At 44.2% G+C, this 27,543-nt stretch overlaps 1 protein-coding gene across 1 annotated transcript in view; it reads right to left on the bottom strand.

The window, feature by feature from the left end:
- Positions 1-27,543, bottom strand: part of PREX2 (phosphatidylinositol-3,4,5-trisphosphate-dependent Rac exchange factor 2) — a gene marked incomplete at its 5' end in the record, with an annotated part of 91,462 nt that overhangs the window by 51,268 nt on the left and 12,651 nt on the right. The window contains 19 exons of the mRNA XM_010145830.1: positions 10-217; positions 549-771; positions 1,980-2,141; positions 3,049-3,233; positions 4,068-4,185; positions 7,118-7,254; positions 8,987-9,072; positions 10,931-11,079; positions 11,505-11,597; positions 11,727-11,869; positions 12,986-13,058; positions 13,812-13,887; positions 14,441-14,490; positions 15,796-15,899; positions 19,325-19,425; positions 20,648-20,792; positions 21,712-21,861; positions 26,509-26,612; positions 27,482-27,543. The exon at positions 27,482-27,543 is cut by the window's right edge and continues 7 nt beyond it. Of these exons, the coding sequence (XP_010144132.1) occupies positions 10-217; positions 549-771; positions 1,980-2,141; positions 3,049-3,233; positions 4,068-4,185; positions 7,118-7,254; positions 8,987-9,072; positions 10,931-11,079; positions 11,505-11,597; positions 11,727-11,869; positions 12,986-13,058; positions 13,812-13,887; positions 14,441-14,490; positions 15,796-15,899; positions 19,325-19,425; positions 20,648-20,792; positions 21,712-21,861; positions 26,509-26,612; positions 27,482-27,543 (2,369 nt within the window). The remainder of the gene's footprint in view (positions 1-9; positions 218-548; positions 772-1,979; positions 2,142-3,048; positions 3,234-4,067; positions 4,186-7,117; positions 7,255-8,986; positions 9,073-10,930; positions 11,080-11,504; positions 11,598-11,726; positions 11,870-12,985; positions 13,059-13,811; positions 13,888-14,440; positions 14,491-15,795; positions 15,900-19,324; positions 19,426-20,647; positions 20,793-21,711; positions 21,862-26,508; positions 26,613-27,481) is intronic.

Genomic DNA, 27,543 nt, shown 5'->3' with positions numbered 1-27,543 from the left:
TTTACTTACTCGTCTATTTGACAGACACATGTTTCCACCTCTTTCAGCGCAGCTTGTAACTTGAACAGCAATTTTTGATAGACATCTTGTGTTTCTAAATCTTCTTCTTTTAAGAGGTACCTCAGGCCATGGCCCTCTTGCTGGCCAAGAGACTGTCCTGAAGGGGCAGCCATAGTAGTAATGGTATGTTGGACATAAACCATGGGATTCAGTTTACCTGAGAATAATCCAAAGAGGTTACATCATTATCTTTTTTCAACATATATTTTGAAGTTAGTAAAATACCCAATAGGCATTTAAATATTTTTCTGTAATTGTTCACTTTTGCATTATTTTTCCTATCAAAGCCAAACTATTTAAGGAAAAAGTTATTGTGAAATTATGACTAGCCTTTATTATGCTTTAAAATAAACCCAAGTACCAAAAAAAGGGGAATTTCATAAAGGCTCGTCATAATTTTAATATTTGGGATGTGAACCTAAACCAGTTATCTGTCAAGATTATGCCAGAATCACTGGACGTAGTTCTTTCAAGTTCAACTGACTTACCTTGATCAGTGTTTTTATTTTCCTTTTCGTGAGAAGAATGTTTCCTGCTGTCTAACTGCACACCGAAGGCACTACCAAGGCAAGTGGAGGTTTTCGGGTACGACACTTCCATCACATTGATATGGCAATTGGTTGGGCAGAAATCACTGCTGTGAAGCGGTGAAATCTTTGACTTTGCTTGTTTGAAGGTAGGCCAAGCTCTGTTTTTTAATACTCTTGAAAACTAGAAGTGGGAGAGAAAACAAAATCTTGATTACCAGCTTTTGATGTGACAGCACCTGGCTGACAAAACCTGTGTACCTGACCAGAAAACTGGAGTTTAAAATATTTCAGGCATCCTTCACTTCAGATGCCTGGACTCTGTAATTCCCATCTTTGACATCTTTCCATTTCCAAAGTTAACTTGCAAAGTTCCTTCCCTGATAAATGTCAGTACAAACCCAATCGGTCCAGTTTTGACTAACGCCTCAGGTGAGCAAAGCTGTGTCCCTCCTGAGTAATACGAGGTTTTCACGCGGGATTTAAATTTGTTTGTTTTGGTGTCATACTACTTCAGCCTGATGAACGTGACTGATTAATTACATTTAAATCTTTCTATCAGAGCGAGATCTGGAAGGTCACAATAAATCCAATTATGGAATTGTTCAAAGGCTGAAGAATGTACTGACAGTTAAGGAGGGCACCAAGGACATTCGGCGATGAAAACGTTCCTGCGAGCAGTACATATTTCACATCTCCATCTCCCACACATCCTGCTCCTGAGAGACCAATTGCCTGGCTCCGATTTAATCGGGTCATATGTCAGGCCCCGAATTCTTCTCATATGTGTTGAGAAACATCTGGGACTCATAGCCCTGGACTTGAGGTCTATTATGAGCAAAATGTTCTGATAAAAATACTAGAAGGAACTGCAGAAATCTATAGGGTTTCTATTTATAGAATCCGAACTTTCAGAGTGCAAGCGGGAGCCAAGCCGGGCTCAGGCGCTCCGCCAGCCTGCTGTAACTATGGTTACCTTTACCTCGCCAGGAACACCACGCATCTATGCCTGAAACTCCCTGCCTACTGATCGGCATTAAAGGCTGTCACCGTGGACTACGGTGTTTGGAGCAGAGGGGCTTGGACGGGCAGCTTGTATCGGGAATATCTGCTTTGAGACAGCATAAGCACTACGGAAACTTCTGAGGCTTTTTTTCTCATATCCAGCATAACACAATAAAACCCTGATTTATCGTCTTGATTTCCTCCAGAGAGGGCGTACCTCGCGCTCAGATTTTTTGGCAATAGGAAAAGGTATAAACCACCTATATGTTCCTCAAACTCTAATGACACTATTATTAATGTCAAAACCACTGGAATTGGTTTCGGGGGTTTTAAATTCATTTTAACAAATTGATAAAAATGAGCAAGCTCAGGACGTGCCAGTTGTACCTTTTTATAACTCGAGATTCTTCGGTAGATGTGCTCGATTTTCTCACTGCAAATGACACTGAATTTACTTTGGAGCTCGGTGGGTATCACTTCGTTTAAGGAATTGAGGCTGCTGCAATTCTGCACGAAATGCTCATCGCTTTTTGCCAGTGCTTCAAGAATCTAAGACAACAACAACAAAAAAAAAGAGCAGTACATGATGATATAACCAAGACAACCCCTCACTTAGCTCCTTACTTCCCCTCCCTCACGTTCAAAGCTGAAACGTCTGATAATTAGTTGCCTTTTAACATTACAGCAACGCCATGTAACAACAATGAATGAAGCTCGGGAAGGACAAGGTTTCTTTCATTTAAACCTACCCCCCACCGAAGTTATACCCACAACAACTTCTTTCGTTTGACTTCTCGTGACACTGATAACGTGTTTACTGCTGACTGCCTACTAACATAGCCACCACGGCTCCTCTGAAACACGTTACCTGCTGCTGTATTTACTTCCTTAGCTGGAAATACCCACAAAAGAAAACCGCCAAGGCGAACTCTGAAGTTGCACTTGGATTTTTCTTCCTCTGTGACTTTGCCAACATTGTGCCTGTTTACACACAGCTTTATTCCAGTTTCAGACACAGAAAAGACCGAGGCTGTGCTACTCCTTCTACAGAAACAAATTTTGGAAGCTGCCCTGCAGTTCTGATCAGATGAATTAACTTTCTGAAACTACAGCCTGCCTTCACCGCATTTTGTCATCTCAGAGAGACTTTGACTTCCAAGTTTTATTTGATAACTTCAAAAAAAGGGAGAGGGGCAGGAGCAATGGGAGTCTTTAAAGCTCTCTGACATTTTTTTCATTTAGAATTTTTTCAATTCGTGGCCGCACTGTAACTTAGTTTGCTTCCTGGGTGCACAGTCATCCTGTAAAGCGTCAGCGGAGTCAAGGTGGCTGATCAGTGGAGATTAAATGAAGGACATACATGACATGTACAGTCCTAAGAATAAGCGAAAGGCGGTTGTTGCTCCATTGGTATGAGGCACGTTGAGAATTAACCCACACAAAAAAGGCTCCATACCTTTGCAGTCAAGCTGAAAAACCCCTTTGGTTCAATCATTTTTTCCAATACATGGCACTTGATCCCAGCGGTGCTGTCGTACTCATAGACCACCCCGTACTCCAGGTGAACGTTGTCCACCGTCAGACTCACGTGGTCTTTCTTCCCATCGATTATTGCCATAGTGTTAAATTTGTCAATCACCTCTACAGAAAAGAGCACAAACCAGCTGAGGAGGGCTGGCCAGGCCACAAGCAAGTGTCTCGGAACAGGTACGCGCTCATCGTTGTGATTAAAACCCTTCACGTGTAACGCAGGAACCAGCTGAACGATTTACCAATCAGCCAGCCAGCAGGTCCGCGGAGGGGAAAAGCCCAGACTGCTGCAGAGGCACAGCCAGACAGGTCACAGCAGCCTCTCTCTTTACACACAGTTACTGAAGGGCACGAATGCCACTTCATTCATAACCCAGAGATGTAAAAAAGAAACAAAAAAAGGTAAACTTCCAAATGAACTAGAAGAAAATGATGATAGAAAGTGTCAACGGAGAGAAACGACCCCACAGTATCAGCAATCACCCACAGAAGAGAGGCGCAGTTCACACGGTACCTGTCCCTTTAATTACCACGAAGCGTACGAGTGCAGCTCGTTCTAAGCGTGAACCGCCAGAGCTCCCTCTCCAGGAGAGCAGACCTGGCATTCCTCAGGCAGCAGTGGCTACTGCAGCTAATACAGCCTTAGCTGTTTCCTAGTGGTGAAAACGCACCAGGTAATTCCTAGAATTATGTATCCCACGAACCCAACCTGAGCAGGTTTTCCCCGAAGCGTTCACACAAGCTTTTCCTTGAAATGGGAAATAATTTTCAGAGCACAGCACGTTAACTTTACATCTTTAGAATACATTAAAAAGTAAATCCTCACGTAAAACACATCTGACAGCCTGCTTGCAATTTCCTCTCTGAAAACAAAGCCACTGCCTGTATTTTTCTTGCTACTACACCAATGTTCTGAGCAACAAAATCAAAACAAGCATCACGTACCTTCCACTTTGCAGTCAAAGGCATCTCCTCCATCATCTCCAGAGGGCTTGGTGGTTGTTTTCTGAAGATCCTCCTGTGCACTTTCAATGCTGTTGTAAACCCACTGGATAGAATCTTGCTAAAAAACAACAACAAATAAAGACAGCTAGGAAAAGCTTTGCAAGTACAACTGACAGCAACTTATTTCACTGCTCTCAAACATTAATAATCAGGGAATTAAAGAACTATTTATTGGCTTTACTGCCTTCTAAGCTCCAAGTTTAAAACAATATTTTGAAATTTAGAGACAATTTTGGCTTTGTCTAAAACCATCTGAAGCATTTTGTCAACTTATTTTTTTCAGAGTACACTGTCATGAGACATATGAGATCTGTGACAGCATGACATCTATCAGCTTCATGTCTCTGCCAAAAATAACTTAAGACATTTCAAATCAAGCTGCAGATGGAAAAATATTTGAGACAAAACATTGTGAAAAAATAAAGAGAACTGATTCTAACTGATTCTTGCCTCGCTAAATCTGCTGTGCATCCACAAATATGACGCGTACCCACAGTACAGCACACGGCCAGTTAATCCATCACCCCCATGTCACCAGCAAGATGACCCTACACTACAGCCTTCCTTACCTATTTGCCTTTACACAGTTATTTTCCTAGATATTCTTCATTTCCCCCCAGAACGGACAGAATCACAGGCCCCAAAAGCCCAGCACCTTCCGTGACCATGGGACACACGAGCACAGGAACGGCGGCTTGGCCGTACAACCCAAGCAGCAGCCACGCGTTCTCTTTCCACCCTCACGTGCTCAGCCACATGCCCACCACGTCCTTGCGGGGGGCTATCAGGTGTGGCATCTCCAGACTACTCTTCTCTTCCCCGACACCTCAAAAGAAGCTTGACAGTCAGTCGGCCACTCCAACAGCTACATGATTATGAATTACTTACACGATTATGACTAATCTCAATTCATAGACATTAAGAAGAAATCCGTGGAAGAATTCAAAGCTAAGCAAGGACAGCAAGGACAGCAAGGGTTTCAGGTCAAAGTTACAATTTTCACGCAAAGTGCCACACAAATCTGATTACGCTTTACTAACATACAATACTCAGCTGCTACCTTTATCCCATTAATCGCAAATAAGTAAATTTTTTCCACGATTAAGGTACTGTTTCTCTCGGTTTCCTAGACTCACCCACGCCTCCCTTTTCACCCAGTGGCACTGAAGCACTTCAGTAAGGAAGCTTAACCTCCAGAGCTCTCGTGCCTGTCGGCAGACAGCTGGGGCCAAGCTGATCCACAGACACCGCTGAACCCCTCGCTGCCCTGCAGGAACCCTGCGAGCTGGCTGCTCCTTCAGGGTCTGACCTGTTCACTCAGCAGCGCCGAGACTGACGCGCCAGTCTCTAAGGGGAGATTTGCACGATGTCAGAGGGTTCCTTCACTGTTTGAACTTCATACTAATGGAAGGACTAACTACACAAACATCGTCCAACAGAAGTTAGTTATTCACACTCCAAGAATCCAAAATGAATCTTCACGCTCCAGGCAAGCGGGAAGACTCCTCACCCTGAGAAGTGGGAGATACAGGAAACAAAGATCCGCTCCCCTGCCTTCGACTACGCACTCTGCAATGCAGGAGAGACGGCAAGATTCCCGTTAATGAAATGACAGGCTAACGTGAACAGGAGAAACCCAGAGTCATCTTCCAAACAATCAAAAAACCAACTTTGAATAGGAAATTAAATTTTAGCTGCCTTGACACCGGTGAGAATATCGGCACTTATTCCAGTCTAGACCATGCTCCCGCAGCATGTCATCACATGCAGTGGCACTACCTCCTAAGTGAAGTTTTCCATGTCAGTTTGGGGATTTTAGTTATTTGTGATTCGCTGAATTATGATCCGCTACTTGAAGACTGAAATAAACACTCTGTATCACGAAACCAGATACGTACTCCATCGTGTTACAGAAAGGGAATAAAAAAAAGTTTTGCATGTCAAGGCAGTCACACCAGCCAACATTCATCAGCCTCTGTGGATGTCGGTACTCTTACAGGAACTCTACAGTCCTACACGGAGGAAACACGCCTGTTTGTAAAGAATTCATCTTTTATTCTAGCCAGTTCTGCTACCAGTGCACAAAGCACCCTCTCTTTACTACAGCGCATCTTCCTTAACAGAGAGGTGAGCTGGATCCTGCTCTGGAACAGCTTCAGTTCTGTGTTAGCAACACAAACATCCAGAAAACATTTTCAGAGACTGCATTTGCATGACAGCTCTGACTGACTCTTACTTAAAATTCTTTTCTCATATCCATGCAGTATGTATGGGAGAAGAATTTTGCTCTCGGTTTTAACTGGAGTTTTCTTCTCAATTAACATGCACTGGAAGAGTTTGTGAAGTTAATTAATGATACTGGTTCACAGTTTATGAAAAATTTGCTGGGACTTGGAAAAATTACATTATGGAATCCAGCTGCTTTTGGCTTTCTTCTTTAAAGTTGAGCCTTGGAAGCCTGAGATCTTCTAAGTAATGTGAAAAGGGTAACAAAAATTTCATGCTCATACTAAAAAAGGGGAAATTTTGAGTCTTTGCACACGTGTTTATTCAAGACAGGAGTGCAGTGACAACCCAGAGACTTATAGACAGAATACGTGCACTCTGCTCTCTGCGTGCTGAAGTGTTTCACAATTCTGAAGAGCATCAGCTTTTTGCAGGGCTTCCTCCTGCTGCTGAGCAGGCAGCGAGCTGTGTAAACCCCTCTCCATCACGATGGCAACATGTGCCTCGGAATGCTTTCAGCAAGAACTGCAGAAACACGTGGAAGAATCTTTCAAAAACACCATATAAAAATAGCCCTCAGCTATTGCAGATAAGCCGGGTCTTGAGCAATCTTAAAATTCAACTGGCTTTCCTTCACTTTCCACCACTCCTTTCCCCCCATCCCACTCAAACAGAACAGATGTGGACAGATACACACCGCGCTGTTTACTTTGACCAAAAAAGAATTTAGAAGAAAATCTGCGAGGATACCAAGCGAGACGTACCTGCATTGGCCGCCGGTACTTCCTGCACGCCGTGACATGAGCAATAACACTTGCGTGAGTCTCTTTGCTGACATTAATTCCATTCACTTTGATTATGCACTGGCCAGGGTGGAGACCTGCCGCAGCTGCCACCGTTCCTATGAGGAGAACCCACAGAGTTAGGAGATTTCTTTTCTTAAACACCTCCTTTAAAGGCTACAGTCCCCAAAGCCTCATTTGCTAACCAGAACCTGCTCTCCCCAAGCCTTGCATACTCCCACTGACCGCAGGGTGCTTTTGCGGTCAGCCGGGCTCCACGGAAACGGAGTTCCCAGCAAATGATTCCATAAAAAGAGACCAGACTATTTTCTAAAGGCTGTTTTATAAAACAAATGTTCATTACTAAATATGGAAAAAGATGGAAAACGTGTCTTAAAGAAAGTGATTTTAAAAAGATAAAGAGGCTCTGTGGCTTCAAACTCACTCATCATAACTTAAACCACTTTGAACTCTTTTACATGCCAAGCTTATGAGCTGCTCGACTACTTCAGGTGTCTCTTGCGCACATAACAGAACAGTTATGTTCTGACAATTCATGAAGAAATAGCAGAGCACACTAGAGTTTCTTATGAAACATTAAGGGAATTATCCAAATCCAAACACGTTTACAAGGATCTTATTTTAAACCTTTTTACCAACTCAACTACAACAGAATGCCTGACAGCTTTAATCAAAACACTTAAAGACTACCAAACAGGAGATCTCAGATTTAATTATTTGGGGTAGGAGAGTGAAACAACAAAACTAAAACATCCTCTTTGAACAACATAAAATATATGGAAAAGCTTCTGTCCACTGAATAGATTCTACAAAAAAAACCTAGCAGCTGTCTCCAGGTCTACTCAGTTGACTCAAGCCTCTCCTGATCAGCAGCCTGCTGGAGTGTGACCACAGTTCCAGCTACCTGAACACTCGCCTCATTACGTCCGTCTCTGCCACAAAGGTGCCAGAGAAGCCAAAAGCTATTGCCTAGAGTCTGCAGGGCTGAGGCGCAGAAGCGAGCTGCTGTGAAAGAAAAGGCTACACTGAATTTGCAGGGCTGACAAATAGAAATGACTCGTCAGCTGAGCATCTTTGGCAAGGAAATAACTTAAAAGAACAGACCCAGATTTCCCTCCTCTTAGGTACTATCGGGGTAAATGATTTCAAATCCAGTATCAAAGAAAGTCTTCTGAAATGACACCACACCAACTCCTGCAATCCCCCACACCAAACGATTTAAAAATAAATATTTACATAGGCTGTATTAAACGTCTCTCTCAAAACCCCCACAACCCAAGGTCCCAATTCAAAGTATTTCAGCGCATGCCCCAGATCCTTCAGCGAGCCTCTGACGATCACATCACAAAATGGACAAGAGCAGTTAGAGGGAGCACCTGCAACCGCCACAGCAGACGAGGTCACCGGCACCCCTGATTTGTGAAGTGTGTTTTCTGTAAAACCTTTTCAGAAGGTTGCAGAACCTTCTTAGGTGGCTACCTAACGAATTAACACCAGCAGCCGAGTGCTTCCCAGTGGCCACTCACTGGAGAAGGCGATTTTGCACCCATCAGCTATTCCTCGGTCCGTAAAGACCACACTACCTTAACTTCGCTTTCCTGTGATCCCATAAAAATAAAACAAAAAAGCAAACAGAAACATCTATCCAAAGCTTACAAACTGTAAGAACACAAAATAATCTTATTGGGGTTTATTTCATATTGTTTGTGACTTTGGGGAGGGAAAAAAGAATTTAGCGGAATCACAGGACCTAATTTGGATTTACCTCAGCCACGCCATTTAGACATGAAATGCGTATCTGCCACTGCCATGACCAGCTCCACAGCTTACCTCTCCCAACAGCATGCACAACGGACGGGCCAAAGCCCCGGATTTGGAAGCCGAGTCCATCCGCAGAGTCCGGAATCTTCACCGTCCTGATACAAGCAAAGATCCCGGGTGAATGTAGCAAAGAGCAGCATTTTGGTAATCAAGATAAGAGCAGACAGCAGTGAGTAGCCTACGAGGGTGTGAGTCTCCACACGTTTCACTCACTCGCAGTTCCAGGTTGACACCACTCACATCCCAGATACCTGGCACCACTGACATCAGAAATGAGAGCAAGCTGAAACGCTGAAACCAGCTGGCAGGCAGCAACACTATTCTGCAGGGAGACTCAATACGCCAGTTGTGACCCAGGCACCACCACAGCTGTACAGCCTCTCCCAAGGGGACTGCGACTGGGGGAGGCTGCCCCAGCACAGCAGCGCTGGAAGCCCTGGGGAGGCAGGCAGCCTCTCGGCCTGGAGGACAGAGCCTGGGGGGGCACAGACCATGGCAGGCCTCGGCAGACGAGCTGCAGAAGACTGCAAAGACTCAACCCACACTGCAGCTGGTTAACATCCAAGTGACGACTTGGTGAGTTTCACTGAAAAAATATGTGGTTGCAGTTTTCCTGAGCAGCTCTGCAGAGTACAGCTGTACTATACTCTGTACAGCAAGAACTGCCTGGTACTGCTCGTGTAACTTGTGAGCACATTGTGCTATGATCCCACTAAGTGCAACGGTAATAAACCTACTGACAAACATAATCAACAACAGCACAGTTCTGAGAATCAGAATCCCCATCTACTCCTGCAAACAAAGCCCTGAGGCCGCCCACAGTAAGCCAGCACATCCACACAACAGCAGCTCAGCTTCCAGAACACGCAACGCAGCTGCATTAGCCTTCATCAGAGCTAGTCAGGTCCTGCCCAACAGCGCACCGGCCTCACTTTGCAGCCTCCTCTTCCACAGCCAGCTCTGTTATGATTTAAGGGATCTTTGCCCCAAGCTCCATTTGCCAGTGGTAAAGCAGACAAATTCAAAAGGATGTTGAAAAGTGATTCTAAAATACATTTGGACTGTAATAAACTTGATTTACAGGTAGTCTTGAGTAACATCACTGCATCATTTCTTGTACTTCCATTCTTCTTTTCTGGTATACGTAATGACGAGCATTTAGAGACGATTATCTGCAGAGATGGGATCCAAAGCCGACTGAAGCCTATATGGCATTCTTTGCTTTTTAAGTGGAGAAACGCATCTCCCTCCACTGCGGAACCAGAGCCATTTCCAAGGCACTCTGGGCATGCTACCTGGCAACAGAGAATGGCTCCTCCTCACCCCCGAAGTCTGAGCAGAACTGCTCCTGAACACTGCCTCTCCCTCCTCTCTCATTGGTACGCGTGAACTAGTAACACCTGCATTAGTAAGAGCCCTGCGTGCATCCACCCACCAGCACCAGCCCCCGGGCTTCCCTTCGTGCCTCTGACACAGCAAACCCTGCGCGCAGGTAGGGGCGGGCAGAACTGCGTACAGAAATGCATCGTTACACAGACACGGGGAGCTGTTTACACAAGCAGCGCACACACCGAAGGGGCCCCTTAGACCGCAGAGCGGAACTTCTGCCAAAGCAGCCGCTACCGCCCCGACAGAGGACCCTGTTTAACAAACACAGCCAGAGGTAAGGATCTAAACTGACCCACCGCCAAGGAAACCTCTTTTACACTGGCGGTTCCTGCACGTACTTCAAGTGGCAGTGCTGATGGCCTAAAGCATTCACGTTTCGCTTCTGCTGACTGACAAACACAATAAAACAAAACCCAAGCAGAACAAATTGCTTGACTTTGCAAAGTCAGATTAGGCACAGCACTTTAACTAACTTCACGGTGGTGCTGCCTGCAGTCCACTGGCCTTTGAAAACCCATTTTGCTTGTCGCTCGCAGAAGTTCCCCCAAAGGAATGACAACTTACTCCCGTGGTTTGGTGCTCACAAGGACCCGCAGGGGCTTTCTGCTGTTTAAACATGCTTTCAGGAAGGAATCCACTTCACTGAAGGGGCGCAGAAAAACCAGGTCACCATTAATGGCAAAGATCTTCTTCCCGGCTTCCAAGCCTGCCATCTAGAAAACAGTAACAGTGGTGTGTACGTTTGCCTCTTATAACCAGTGACAGCGTTTTCTGCGGCTGGCATGCAAGCCCAATAGGAATAGCGACACATTTCCTTGATATCCTTCATGCTTTCGAATACCACACACAAAGGACACCGCAAACCACTGCTAGAGCTGGTTACATCAACATGAAGGGAACGCTCATTCTGAAGAGATCTAAATACCAGACCTAGTCTTAATCAAGATTTTATGACAGTATACAGTATCAGTTACTATTTGTAATAATTAACAGAACTGCCTTTACGGACCAGGTTTTTTATGACATTACCTAATTTGTCCATTCATCACACTCCAAAGGAACTAAAGTTTCTTTTTTATAAGGAAAGACTTGATTAAAAGCTTTAGAGTGAATATTTGTCATTTTTAATACTTGATACCTCAGCATTTGATCCTTTCTCCACCACTTTAATAATTGGCACCTTATTTTTATCTTCTAAACCAAAACCATAGGTGCCTCCATTAGATTTAATCTGAAAAATAAAATTGTTCAGAAAGGCATTAGGAAGAGCTAGAGAATATCCCCATTAAGTAACACCACAGTGCTCATTTCTTGTCGCTACAACCAGTTATCGTACTCAAAATCAGTGGGTTTCACTCACCAGTAATGACTTGGCTATGACATTTTCTACTACTTTCAGATCATGCTTCATGAGTCTGTGCTTCATATTTGAACCTTCCATTTCTTCATCCGCAAAAAAACGGAACAGCAGTGGTTCATCTTTAAATTCGCTTTTCTCTAACACTGCATGATACAAAACCGCACATATCAAAATCCTTTCTTCTGTTGAACTGTAACATCACTTCTTTCACGAACCATAAAACACCGAACAGGCATACCCACATTAAATGCTGGCAAGCTATTTCTGTATGAATCTAGAAGCATCTTCCTTTTAAGCATGAACATCCATTTTCCAGTACAGATAGGTACCACTAAGCTCATTTTCAACTACAGCATCCCGATTCCACCAAGCTGAGGAAAACACACGACCCTGAAGGGGTTTCAGGGAAAAAGCCAAGCACAAGGTTTCTTCCAATGAAAAAATTAAAACCATGATTCTGAAAAGCTCGGCTGGACAGCTGCTGGAGACACTCATCACCAGGTTCTGGCACTCTCCAGGTGGAGCAGCTTGCCAGGTCAGCATTCAGAATGGATGCGACTAGAATAGCAGATAGATGCAGTTTCTGTGTTTAACAGTCAAAGGAAAAAGAACGAACAGCTCCAGAGAGGAAGTTGATTCTCCCTCCTTCTCTGAACGAGCTGATGAGAAAATCATTTCTTCCTCTCTCCATTTCAGTGCACGACCCACTGCTGCAATCTGTTCACTGAAATCTTCCCTCTCATGGTATTAACTGTGCCCTTCGCACCTCGTTTTTGGCACTACATGTACCTCTGCTCTCCCCTCCCATCTCTGCTCACTGCTGCCCTTATGACTTTCTCATTTTTGTTCAGCTCACTTCGCTCTGTCACCACATTTTAGTGTCACACTCCTCCATACTTTATAAATGCCCTCAAAAACATCTTCCTTTCCAACGTATTTCCTAAATTATCGCCTCATCTGCGCAAATATGCATTACGCGCTTAGGGAATCGATTTCAGAGTGGCTAATAAAACTGCCCAACCAAATCCTTGGGAGGATGAACCCCTCAGTACGTGCCACACGTTGTATCGTTTTCAGTCCAGCTGATAACGTTATACAGTGTACAACAGCAGATTGTGGCACAGGGCTCTTCAGCAGTACCATGAAACATCTTCCTTCCCCTTCTGCACCATCTCTACCAGCCCCTGCATTTCCCTCCAGCCACGCAGATCGCATTAAACAGAAGGTAAGCGCAGCTTGTACAGAACGTACGCACTTACCGTGGTGCATAAACCCATTGTCACAGAGAGCTACACCGAATATCATAGCTTCCTCCCTCGTCCGGCAATCCCCCTGTGAAACCATAAAATACATTAAAACATACGCTCACAGAGCAGAAAGAGGGACTCTGTGCACAACGGTGCAACCCCACAGGGCTGGCAACGGTTGTAGATTGTATTTACCACTGACACCTTTATACATACATTTATAGCATACGTATAAAACAGAATATACGTGTTTATCATAGAACAGTTCGGATCGGAGGGGGCCTTTAAACAGCATGCCTCTTCAGCACTCCAAATAAATACGTAAATATTTCAGTTACACTGCAGCCTCCATAAAAACGGACCACAACAGAATCAGAAAGTCTTGAAGTTTTTAACTTCTATTTTATAGAACTGATGCATGTTGGCTACGTGAAGAGGATACCCCATTCTGGCTCCTTGTTCCCTTAAAATGAAACAGAACTGATGACAGCAAACGGGTATTGACTTTTATCCATCTAGTTAGTACTGGGAGTTTTTCAGAGCCTCTCCGTCTCATTAAGCCATGAACAACGTTACACGCTGAATCACGAAGCTAAGTCTCACAGAAACATCTGAAGTTCCACTGCGAATCAGGAAGATAGGCGCAGAGGGGATGAACGGCGTGGCTGCTGACAGCTGACTCCTCTCGTGTTACTAGTTTAAGAGGATTACACTTACACATGCTGTCCTAATAGCCCTTGCACACAGTGTCTGCACGTTATCCCGCTTACTGCATCACTACCTTTCAAATTAAATTTTAAATGCAAAACGTAGGTAAATCCAAAAGGGGTGTACTTGCCTGTGCAATCAACCAGTCTATGAGTTTGTTAGCCATGACCACAGATTTGTAGGTTCTCAAGTGATAATCTTTATCCCTGTTCAAAACAAAACAATTTTTTTAAAGAGTAGTCAGAAGAGCCTAACAGAAAAAACCCTTACATTTTACAAAGGAGTTCATGCAAGCACGAACTGAGCATTCTGTAATGGTTCAGAAAGTGCCTCTGGAGAAAAAAAAAGAAAAAAGAAAACCTTCCAGTGTGGATAGAAAGGGGGAGGCTGACCACACCTTATCGCTAGGCAATAATGTCCCTGGGGTTTAAAGGCAGCTGTTAGTTACGGCTGGGATTCTCCAAATGAGATAATGGAGTGTTAGGGAAGGGGTGTATTTCTGTACACAGCAGGCATACAAGTATATCCATCAGGCCCTAAAAGGCTCTAAAAGTCTGTAAAAAAAGGTCACACTGAATGGAGCTTGCAGTCATTGAGTGAATCAGTTATGGTTTTCTCAGGCAGCCCTGCAGTCTCAGTTGATCCCTCCCAAAAGACCAATCCTGACAGCCTGGGCTAGGTTCCTCTGTTCAAACACGGTACCTCCGGATTACACACGCCTTCCAAATGACTCTCTAAGGATTTCCCCATGGGACTCACCTAATTACTGGGGTAAACAGACTGTGAAGGCGACAGTACAGTCGTACACCCTGTTGGAGTGAAAGATGAACTTGGTTAACCACACGGTCACACCAGAGAAAACATAAGAGGAATGGACACACTGCGGAAGCCTGTACATCCTAAATGCACTTCATTCCGATGCGCCAGTCTCTTCAGATTTCTACATGTTTTCATGCACCAAAACTTAGTATTTCCAGATAATGATATTGATGAATAAATTAGGAGAAAAAAATGTTTCCAATCTAACCTAGGCTTCACCGAGACACATGCAAAGAGGATTAGTTTTAAGGTAGCATAAAAAAATTCTGAAGGTATAGTACTTGGAAAAGTACACAAAACCTGAAAGAAACAGCCGTGTTTACACGCATGAAGGTTCTTCCAATCACTGGCTGCTATTCACCACAGTCATTCGGGCAAAAGCCACGGCATTCGACTGTACGCATTGATACTCACACACTGAGCTGGTAAGTAACACACACACTTCAAAACAGTGCAGAGAGAGTCAAAGATCGGAAACATTTTCAATTAAAAACGAAAAACAAAGCATTTGGAGGAGTTTAAGAAATCACCATCAGAAAATTGTATTAAAAAAGGAATCACATTAGCATTCTTTAGCAGACTATAGAAAACAATTATGTCTATAACATCCAAGGAGAACTGTGTGTTGCAAGTAAAAGCTGTGTCAAATGAGATTCCATCCTAATTGCTGTGCCTGGTAGCTCAGTATTGAAGATTCTTCTGGATATATCTTACATTCACAAATACCAGCAGAAAAGTGAAGCACACAAACGTAACACCCAACTGCTGACATGTTCTACAGCCTCCAAATCATTGTCCGGCTGTTAACGAGTCGAAAGGCAGCTCTGTTCAACCATTTTGTTCGGTGCAGCGGCGTCGATGGACAGCACTGCCTGTCTGCGTTTGAACACCTACCGACCGCGGCTTCACCGCCTTGTTAAGGCGCTAACACCACCACACTCAGGTTTAGAAGAAAATCAAAACCAATTGTCTACGCACAGCTTCATATCTCTTAAAATGGACTGAAAAAGTCAATACATTGAAACACCAGCTTCAGAATCACCCTGAAACACAGGCAACGCATCCTGCATGCAAAACCATTAAACACCACAGACAACTAAAAACTAACGTGCTTAAATGTCCTGTTTAAAAGATCTAACAAGCAGCCAAAGCCCTCATTAAAAACAGAAAACTGGAACTGATTCACACAGACAGACAGGCAAGCGTGAGGGGATGTTGTTTATCCCAGAATAGTATCTCACATTGTTTTTCAGGCAGAACCGCCATTTAACAACAGCAACTCTCCTATGCCGTACCTTAGAGATCACATCCTGCATCTCATTTCTGGGGTAGTATGTTCCGTCGTCATATCGAAATCTGTACAGCATGTGTTCAGGTTTGAACTGGTGCTTATCTGTAACTAAATTTAAAGACAAAATAAACGACATATCATTAGGTGACCTTCTGAAGAAAAAAAAGAGAAGAGGGACCGCATCGCTTCTTCCAACGCCAGCCCATCGCGCAGCAACAGGCAGACTCCAGACGGGGAGGGCAGGAAGCCCAGCCAGCCCATCTGCCCGAAGCTGCTTCACGTCCCCACTCTGGCAGCAGGGAGGACAGGCAGAGGGAAGGTCTTCCTCCACACGCAGCCAGCTGAAGGACTGCGGGGCAAGAGACCAGCAACCATTATGAAGGTGTTGACAATCCACTTTCCCAAAGATCCATCAAAGGAAGATCTTAACGGGCAGATTTCCAGAGTTTCACAAGATTCCAGCAACACCCCTCACCACTTCCAGTGTTTTGTCGAAACACCGTATCACAGTTATATAAAACTTCTCCTGGAAACAGCGCTACAGCCAGTCTTTCTAGAAAGAGCGATTCATTGGATGGCTGAGGACAGCACTAGGCACTAGCACCATCCTAGGACAACCATCTTGTACTAATTACAGCCTTGCTTGGAGACACAAGCTTTAACTGTGACACTCAATTTGTGTCATCAGCTGATACAGGAGGGGACCGTCACACCTTCGTTACTCAGAGCAGCAGGACCCACAGCATTAGGTAACTCTGTGCATGCCTGCCCACGCCAAGTGATTCAACCACCATACGTGATTCTCCTCAAAAAATTTAGTTTGGCATCACAAACTTTGCAGACTGCCTGCTGGCTGCGCAGTTCTTCGTGCCCCTTCAAACTCTTCAGCACTTCCACATGTCATCCAGTCAGATGGGACCATGAGACCTAAATTTCACAGAGCAGTTTCACCAGTGCCACATGCAGGAGCAAAATAGCTTCTCTACCTGTAGGTGACATATCTCCCAACAGTAGAGCCCAGGACACTATGCCAGCTGCCTTGAACCGACGGTTCACACTGAGGCGATTATCCAGAATAACCCTGGAGCTCTTCTACATATCATTGCTTCAACAGATCAGACAGACAACAAAATGTTTGCATAGAATGCCTAGAATAAGGATCTAAACGAATTTTAATGGATTGTGACCATTTAACTCAGGAAAAAAGTATCTTTTGTTCTGTATCTTACTGTTGAAGAAAAAATATTTTCCACTAGATTAACACACATTAAGAAGTTTTAAAACCAGCAACTACAGAAAATAGAAAAACCATCGCCAGGGCAGTATTGCCTAAGGCCGAGCTGTTCCTCAGCGTTCCAGGGATGCACCGGGAGGGAAGCGGGACTACAAAGCCCCGTTCCGTTCTCGCACGCCCACGACCAACAGAGCGGGCTCTGCCCGCCAGGAACAGGAGCACCGCTCTGTCTCTGCAGCCCCCACTTCGTGCACCAGAAACTACGGGAGTAGGTCCAGAGCTGCACATCCCGAGTTTCAAACACATAAAGCTGATAAAACGCTGCATTCACATAAAAATAAGGAACCCCAGCTTGTTCTTCACGTCACTCCCAACATCGTACCTTTATGGTGTGTGGGGACAGATATTTACACAACACACTAAGAAAAAGGAAGCGATCCAGGTTTAAAATGATCTTTTACTTTTTTTTGTGAGGGTCATTTTGGCTCAGATCAGTGTACCAGTCCAAGAAGCTGCACAGCCATATAAATACCTACTCATGTTAAAACTATCTGATATTCAGAGTATTTTGTAACTATTCATTTTATTCTTTCCTTAAGAGGGAGCCTCCATCTCTAGCCAGCGGCAGGAAGTGACTGGAGAAAGCAGCTCAGCCCGTTGGCGGATGAATGCCACCAGGTAGATTTAAAACAGTAACGTACAACCAGATTTATCCCCTTTTGCAGAACTGGAGAAAACCAAACAAGGACAACCTGTAACTTTCCTCCTTGCAAGAGCCCAGACAGCAGGAAGACAGACAGCGCCCACCACCACGGGGGTTGGGCACTGCTGGAAGGAAGCCCCGCAGAGTGGAAAGGGTGGCCAGGACAGTGCGTGTGCCCACTCCATGGTGCAGTATTTGCACCATGAATAACAGCCCAACTTGCCTTCTCCCTTGCTCCCTCTGTCAAAACAGATGGCTCATTCAACTTTATTTTAAGATTTCTATTTTCTCCGAACCACAGCTGGATGCGCTATTCCAAGCGGCCTGTCTGGCTCACATTTCTATGCTCTAATATAATTACCCTTTTATCTCATGAAATTACACAATATTAATTTAACTCTGTATTGAGCAAGTCTATGAGCATATTTCAGATATAAATTACAAGATCAGGAGGAGAATCTTTGGCAACAGAATCACTCCATTGAAAACAATTCTGTGTCGTAAACATAACAGCATCTGACTGATGGCAGAGGAAAATCACGTAGACTGACATTAAAGAATTAAGAACTACACGCCTAGTGATGAATAACCTTCATGTTTTCCCTCCTACTCTCTGTATGTTTAAAATGCACACAGCCAAGTGACACTCCGTTACTCCCGCCTTCTTTCCAGTCAAGGACACTGAAAACATGGCGGTAAAGAGTTTAAAATCTAAGTATTAAATTCATTGCTGGCTAAAGCATAGAAGTATTAAAATGTATATTATCAACGATTCCATCCAGGTTTACACCCTGGACCTATGCTGGCACGGTAGCTAAATTCACAAGTGCAGCACTGTTTTTGTTTCTGAGGGACTGTACCTGTTGTAAGCCAAATACGCCTCCAAACACAGAAGTTTCTCCAGTTCGCTTATACGGTCCTTTTGGACTACACCTTGTGAAAGGGGTGGAGATAAAGACCTGCTCTGGTAAGAGAAAAGTGTTGCCAGTGCAAATTGCCTCCAGAAATCCATCCCTCTTATTGGCTCAAACGGAACCGTTGCAGGGACGCTTCTCTCCAGCGCGGGCTAAACGCAGACAGCAGTTGTACAGCATAGTGCAAATAAGGCCTTAACACTCCAAAGATTAACCTGCTGGGGTCTGAGCTGGGTTCCACAGCTCCACTTGTAACAGCGGGCAGACGAGCAGGCACGTTTATCAACAGCCAGCCGTGACTCCTCTACAACAGAGGAGTTGTGGAACATGTATCCCTGAAAAGCCTGACCTTAAGAGAAGGTTTGAATCCTTAAAAGCAGTCTACCGTTCTCTGTTCCCCCCAATTTCATTTCAGATCACAAGAGAACAGCAATGTTTCTCGAGGTCCCTGCGTGCACCCTGGTGATCCCAGCAGCACAGGTACCATCTGACTGACCAATGGAGCCTCTCCCAGTAAGCCTGCTAGGCACGGACAGCGGCCCCACGAGGTCCCTGCAAGGACACAGCACAGATTCAATGGTCTGTCTTGCATCGACAACACCATCTTTTTTGTCAAACAAAATTAAGTCCACTCTGATTCCCACAGTTACCTTGAAAACAAGTTTAAACTAATTATATTTACCATGATGGATAATGCCGTTCTCTAATAAAGCTTGGCCAAGATGAACACCTTCCTCAGATTTGTGTATCTCTCCAATTTCCAACAACCAGGACACAAACTCACTGAAAGAAAAACAGAAACAGAAAAACAACCCCAAACTTCAAAGGTCAATACCACTAGGTCATACCACCAGATCCACAACGTTTCCCTCTCCGTTACTCTCTTACTAGCCTGGTGATTCTTAAGCCTAATGATCTTCTGAAGGGGTTGTGACATTCTGAAGACCCACTCATTTCAACTTCTTATTAGTTTGACATAAACACGTGGTTTTTCTCGAGATACCTTTCTTTCTGCTGTTTCACCTGCCTGAAGCTTGCGCATGGTGAAGACAGCCCACATGTTCTCTAGGATTTCCTTACTAGCACAGCCACATCTGACCCCTCCACACCCCAAGCTAATTTTTTGGCATTGACACATTTTCAGGGTACTGTCGGGGTCACCAATTGTGGTGGAAATCACCGCACGTCGTGAATAGTCGGGGCGGACAACGCGACAACAGCTTGTGCACACACAAAGCCTTTACTGAAATACAACTGCAGCAAACTGCTGCGGCACCTACTCACTGCCAATTGCAACTGCGGTTCTGCACCGCGCTCTCTCTTATCACAGTGCTTTGTAATCCTCTAGTAGTTGTTTATTCGACATGCCCTACTTGGATTGGCTTCAAGTGCACTCTCCTCCAATCAGCCACTGACCCAGCCTCTTTGTCGCCTCCCAAACGAGACGCATCCTGCTGCTGACTGACAGCAGGCTAATTCGGCTGCTTCCCTGCCGGGGTCACGCCCACAGGGTACCTCTTGCTTTGTCTTTCTCCTGTGTCTTTCTCAGTCTTAAGCCATAGTTACAACGCAACATTACATTTTTCAGACATGTAAACTCTATTTAGTAATTCTGACCCTGACATTCAGGCAAGAGGAGGTCAGACACAATTTTAGAGACAGGTTTTTAAGTGGAATAAAGCAGATTTGATACTCTAAACTAGGCACTTCAGAGAAAAAAATGCATTGAACAAGTTGGGAGTTATTTCTTCAAATAAACTATTTTATTTGATGCATTTTCATATCTTTAACATGCCTTTGCAGACCTGTCCCTTTATAAAGCTACTGTGGAACGTGCGTACACACCCATAATTTTCAGGAAGACCAGTTTACATTTGGGCTATATTCTGGGAGGCAAACAGGCATAACAGACATTATAAATAAAGTGTGGTTTCCTCAGTCCCAAAGAAGATTTAAAATGTGTTTTTAGCTGATGAAAATTCACTCTATAAAACACATACAATACCTTCCAAGAAAGCATTTGGGGAAAGTGGTTAGTTTCCTCTTCCTGTCTTTGATGAGATTCCCTTGTTTGCACATCATTTTGTACAGTCTTTCTCCTTGCTCTGAGATCATCACCCAAGTGTCCTGTTCCATGCCCAATTTTAGACCTGCCAAAAAGGCATTACAATTTTATGAAGGGATATCACCACCGTATTTGAGTATCTTTCCCAAGAGGGAGAAGCAATGCTAATATTTTACATACAAAGAACTAGCCCAGGCACAGACAGTTTCCTAGCTGAAACTCTGGGTCCTACGGCAGATGTTCTGCAAACATCCAGTACTCAACTTTAAAAGACAAAAAAAGAACTGTTAGTCCTCACTCAGAGAGGTAGAAAACAGCAGCGGCTGCAACAGGCAACTGAAAATCTATGCTGTCCACAAAAGGAATCCCAGATCTCAGCCCGAGGTCATATCTTATTTCAGTGCCAAGGCTCCAATCATGCTGATTAGGGTATTCTAGCTTGCAAATGAAATCAGCTCCAGAAGATGATGGCGCATCATCTTCCCCTGGTTCTGCTTTCTGCTGGGTTCACCCTGAATACGTGAGGTTATTCGTGGTCACGTTTGAAGGCGGGATTATATTTCATCCAAGTATTCTCACACCTTGAGTTATTCAAAGAGACAGTGGTGTGCCAATGGCGATTTCTTACTTTCTTGGGCAGGGGAGAACACACCAAAGATGGGGCTGTGGTGTTTGCTATCACTTCATGTTGGATCATCTGCACGCAGATCCAACACAGAAAAGCTGCTCATTTCAGTGAACCCAACGCACACAAATTCCACAAGCTTTTAGGACAGACCCTCACGTACCACAAACCGTAGGAGGACACAGGCCTCCAGGAAATTCTGACACCTTATACTGGCGGGGGATAAGATGTAAAATCACATTTTTTCCAAGCTGGATCCACAGGCCTTCAGCTGACTCTGACAGCCCAAGCCCACCTCACAGCTGTCTGCTTTCCAGCTCAGCACGAAAATAGGGTGCAGCTTTCCAGCAAAGCCACGCAAGGACGTTTAACAACTCACCTTTCCTTCGCTCCCTCTCTTTCAGAATAGCTTCCAGCCACTCCTGCTTCTCTTCGGGGGTTTTTGCCATGCATACAAACCATTTGTTCTTGGCGGTGTTGTGGATCTTCCAGCCATTAATAACGGTGTGGCCGCTGCTATGGTAGTCAGCTGGGAACAGAAAACTGGCTTAAAGAGCGCGGCACGTCAAAAAGCCAAAGCTGTGACAGTTCAGAGCTCTTCCCTTCACAGACAGAGCTCAGGAAATACAAAACAACGAAAAAGAATTTAAAGGTATTTGTGCTGCCTGTGGGCGACGTTATAAATTCCAGTAAACGCTGTCCTTTTTAAAAGGTAACCGGGACCTGCCCAGCACATGGAGGAAGGTACAAACCTGACACTACAGCAGGCAGAGCCCTGGTACAGGCACAGATCACGGCACTCGGAGTACTTCTGTTTGTGTTCCACTGGAACGACTAACTCCTTATGACAGCAGCACTGTGGGTTCGCCCCTTCAATTACTCAGAGGCGATGTGCTGCTTGAAGGATTATTAAACTTTTAAAAAGCACTAAATACACAGGGGGAAGTACACCTTCATTTGACAAGAAGGCAAATCACAGGTATTTGATGGGTCTTTCCAGGTTACCTGAATAAGCACACGCTTGTTTAAACAAATAGAACCCGAGATTTGCTCTGATTTCTGAACACATGCATTAACCAAATGCATCAGCTTTGAAGTATGTTGCTAACAACCCTATCTCAGTGTGCGATTTATAGGAGAGCGGAAACAACTGCTGATGTTTAAGCCATCGTAAACTTCTGACTCTTACACGTAAACCACTCTGCTACGAAGATCAGACAATGTACCGCTGCTGACTCTTTCTTCTGTAACATTTGGATTTGACAGGCTAGTCCATAAATGGTATTCGGAAACTAGCTGAAGAGCCGTCATCTCCAAAGCTGACACCCTGGAATACCCTTCACCAGGATTACACGTGTTTCCTGGGGGAAATTTGTGAGGCATAAATGCCTCATGATAACAAATACTGAGGGGGGGGAGTAGTTGCATAGAGATTAAAGCCAGAACTAGCAACTACTGTACAAAATATTTTTAAAAGTCAACATTTTCTCACCACAAACTTTTATGAAGAGGCAAGAAAGTCCTAGGGCCAGCCCTGAACTACAGTAATAACAGAGCTTTTTACTTTGTAAATACTTCTCCATAATTTAGCCCTGTTTTCTGTAAGGAGATAGGATTTTCCAAAACTGAACCCCTTGCTGAAATGCTTGCTAAGATTATCATAAATCTCAGCAGACATGCTGGTATCCTTTCAATAACTCTGCATTTTAATTAGATGGAGAGCAGCCAAGCTTTGTGTGCTGGGCTGGGAAATGTTCAGGAACTACCAGAAAATCATGAGACCGATGGCTAATTTCTAAACCAACAAAACTTTCTAGGACTCAAAGTGTATAAGAAAGTGGAACCAAGTCTATGACAGGGAAAAAAATGAATCGAGTTATTTTTGTAGTGTCATGTTTACATCTCTTGACTATTTATCATATTTTTATTCACATAACCTACGAATACATCCTTTGTCCCTTTAAAACTAGCCATCATATCATTCATGCACTGTCAGAAAATCAGAGTCCAAAGTCAGGGAAAAGAAAAAAGCCTCAGACAGCAGCTCTCAGCTGACAGCCTGCAGATGAGAGGCAGGAGCACCACTGGAAAAAGGAAGGTTAAGGTCCCTTAATCATATTAAAGCATCTCCACATAAACCCTGCGACACAGCAGCCTATCCATCATCGCAACACCCATGTTACGCAGGGAAACGCTATGAACTCTAACGCAGCGAAAGGAAGCCCTTAAAACTGTGGCCAAAACCTAAGAAGTGATGGCTCGGCCTCACAATCGGCTTTAGATCCTCCCACTACACTCCAGACAGACCAGAGTGCTACACTTGGGAATGAGGGGAGACAAAAAAAAACCCACAGAAGAGAACCGGGTCACAGTTCAAATGCGGGTGTCTACAGGGGATGAGAAACAAGACATCTGGGTACAAATGAGAACAGTACAGGAACCAAGAGGAGGGTTAAAGAAGTATCAGTGTGAGGTGAGGGAATACACTGCTGACCCAAGGAAGGAAAACAGTGGGGTTTTTACCTTAAAAAATGGGGAAGGATTTATTTTAGGAGATTGGACAAACTGAAATGGAGAAGGTGGAAAATGTGGGGATATGGAAAAAAGCAGGTAAGAATAATCACAGAATGCTTTGGTGGGATGGGACCATTAAAGGCCATCCATTCCAAGCCCCTGCAGTCAGCAGGGACATCTGCAACTACAGCACGTTCCCCGGGGCCCCAAGGTCCAGCCTGACCTGGAATGGTCCCAGGGATGGGGCTTCTACCACCTCTAATAAACTAGAACTCAAAATAAGCAAACCATTAACTGCTGCCTCAGAACTGAGGAGAGGGGGACAGATTTTAGGAAGGGTGCACATGTAAAAGTGACAAGACTTGATACGGCTCAGTGGGAAGGAAGCACGATAGCCTCCAGTACTGGGAGAGAGGCTATAGGAAATGGGGACAGTGGCAAAATTTCCTGTGGGTGGAGAATGTTAGTCTGCTGGTGACTGGAGAGGAGAGGAAGAGGGTTTGTGCTTAGCCAAAACATACTTGGAGATTCAATGAGGAAGAAAAACAGGCAGGAAGGAAAACAGACCGTGAGAGAGCAAGGACTGGATAGCTCGAACAAGCAAATGAAGAAGGGTAGGACAAATGTGGAAGGAGGAAATATTTGCTGAAGCCAACACTAAAAGCGTGGCAGTATGTGGGACTGGAACCACTGAAAGAAAATTTACAGAATTCTTGGAATATTCATCAGGAAGGAGATGGTGGATATAAGCCTCTGTGGCCACAGAAACGCCAAAAGATAAAAGGAAAGAGATGCTGTCATAGAGACATAACACAGACAGGAAAATTGTCTTTTATTTCTAAAGCACATATAAGGAAGATGAAGGAAAATCCGTGAAAGGTAGCCAAATAATACGTGACGTGAAAGACTGAAACACTCAACTCATGCATAAACAAAGCACTAACAGATCTCACACAAATCAAGCTAATGACTGGGCAGGAGTAAGGCTACAGAAGGGAAACAGTGGGAGGTAGAAAAATCGGGTGAACTGTATTCAAGTGAGTGAGGCTTGATGAAGTTCAGTGCAGACTACTCAGAAGTATAAACTACCGACCGAAACCGGTGGGCCTGGTGAAGGACACCGCCCAAAACAGACGTCAAGCAGCTCTTACAAAAAGTGACTAGCACACAAAGAACGAGTCGAGTGTGACACCACAGCGCTTCACCTGATGTTCAGCATTTTCCACTAGTTTTAACAAGAGCTTAAATGGATCAGTAATAACATTGTTTGTTCATGAAACCAAGGCAAGAAGTGTTGCAAGAGCTTCGGGGAACAAGACGTGAATTCTGAATGCTTAATAAATTGTGGAAACAGTACGATAACCAACCCAGTACATAGAAGAAAGTAATTACTAGGACCTAGTCTCAAACATTAACACAGAGTAAGATGTAATGGGAGAGGCACCAGTACTGCACAGCAGGATCTGAGGTGGTATTCTGGAATACAGACTAAAAATTTGGAAAATTATGCTCTCAAAATTCAAACAATCCTGGGATTAGTAACAGAATCCCACATGCAGCACTACAGGAATCACTCTGTTCTACCAGGCACCAGCGAAGCTTCAGCTCTGGATACCTCATAATAGGAAAGATGTAAACAAACTGAAATAAAAACCTCCAAGGGAGACAAAGTAGTAAAAACTTAGAAAACACAACCCCACGACAAAAGGCTGAAAGACTTAGAAAGCAGGAGAGACACAACAGCCTTCCAATAAACTAATCTGTTGCAGTAAGAACAGTCAAACTGTTCTCAAAGTCTACCCAGCAGAACAAGAAGTGAACAAACTACTTTGAACACAAGGAACTTGAAATCAGGGGGGAAAAAAAAAAAAATCTTAATTTTTAAGAAATACTTAACTTCTATGAAAGACTTCTATGAAGCTTACTGAAGTTGTAAAACCCTTGTCATTAACACTCAAGAGAAATTACACTAAGAAATGCTTGGAATTCAGATTAGATGTAGGGCAAACCTAATGCTACTTTAAAATCAGGAGAAGTAACATATAACACAGACACTTCCTCCAAACCAACATATTTGCGATGCCGCTGCAAGTTTCATTAAGCTCAACAGCACACCTCTAGTTTCTAAACCAGAAATCCACATTTGTAGCGATATTTTAGGTTGTCACTTTTCTAATGTACGTCAGGAAAAATTCAAGCAATCATGTGGGTTATACCCCAACAGGTATTTTAAAAGCTCCTTTCTCTTAAACACTTTTGTTGAGAATTTAAGCATTCATAGCGTTTGAGGTCTCATCCAGAGGTAACTTGTCCATTGGCTTTTACAAGTATATCGCATACACAGGGGCAACCTCTGAGAGCGATGGAATGCTGCAGAGTGAAGGTAAATATACGGTTTCAGTTGAGCAATAAACGTCACCTTACTTTATTACCCTCTTGACGTTAGCATAAAGCAGTCACCTGTGACCGCCCAGCTAATAACGCATGAAAGCAACGATGTGTCTCAGCAGCAGAGGTTTGCTACGGGCAGAGAGCGCTTCTGAGGGGGCACCTTACTGTAAGGACGAGGAGCACCCTCCATGCTCAAAGAAATCACGAAGGTGCGTTTGATTACAGAGCGGTCTTTGGAGATGCTGAAAGTGAGCAACACAAATACACTCACCTGTTCCATCATCTACGTTCTCTACTTCCATCACTTCTGTGTTTATTCTGCCCCGAAAGAGGTACCGGTGGCCATCTGTAGATGCTTTGCTGTTCTTCAACCGCCTGATAAAAGAACAGAGAAGCACGTCACCCACCACCTTTTCCCATGTTTCTGCACCACTACCTGTACACGTAGCATTTAAAGACCATTACGGTGATGTCAAAAGAAGTTTGATTTACGAAGCAACAGTTTCAGCAACTGTACACTAAGCTGATAGTGGAGCTTCCTCTGACACCATCCACAAGCACACAGAGGCAACAATAACGGTATCTGTGGCAGTGCCAGTACAGAGTGCAGCAGAGGCTTGTCACGTACCTCAGAAGCTATCAAGGATCTATCCAGTAACACGTACTCCGTGGCTACTCAAAACCAGTGTCTGGGTCAACCAGACACGCTAAGACGATGCCCATACGCAGGAGAGCCCTTATCTCAGAAGCACAAGAGCACTGAACGTTCACTGCAGAAGCCTGGAGCCAGCCTAAGGAATTGCTCCATGCAACGCAGCAAGCAGCAGCGTTCTGGCTGTTCTCCCCCATTAGAAACACGAGGCTTGAAACTCTTAAATCTTCTAGGGGCTTCCTGTGTTGTAGCATATGCTACGATAGTAATTTTTTTGAACTGGAAATTCCGTCTGTTTACCCTTCCCAGAAGAGAGTGAGGCCATCGCATACCATCTGTTGCGGAAGACAGACAAAACACACTCTCTCCCCATGCTTTGCTTTTGCATTCTGCAAAGTTTTTCCAGTGTTTGAATTAAACACGCTTCTCTTTGGACCACAGGTCTCCTCCAAGAATGCTGACTTTCATATGGCAGCTACTGCAGCTAAACACACTGGTGGTGTTCAAATATTCTTATGAAACAGCATCCAGGGGATTAGCTCTACTAAAAAAAAAAACACATTATTTTTGAAAGTATCATTTAATTGTTTACCTGTGCTTTTTTTTGCAGTAGACCAAAAGGTTATCAAAAAGAAAAAATATCCTCTCTTGAAT

This window comes from Buceros rhinoceros, unplaced genomic scaffold, assembly GCF_000710305.1.
Source record: "Buceros rhinoceros silvestris isolate BGI_N320 unplaced genomic scaffold, ASM71030v1 scaffold18781, whole genome shotgun sequence".
NCBI classification, from domain to species: Eukaryota; Metazoa; Chordata; class Aves; order Bucerotiformes; family Bucerotidae; genus Buceros; species Buceros rhinoceros.
Note: the sequence above shows the minus strand (reverse complement) of the source record. Positions and strands in the feature narration are given on the sequence as shown.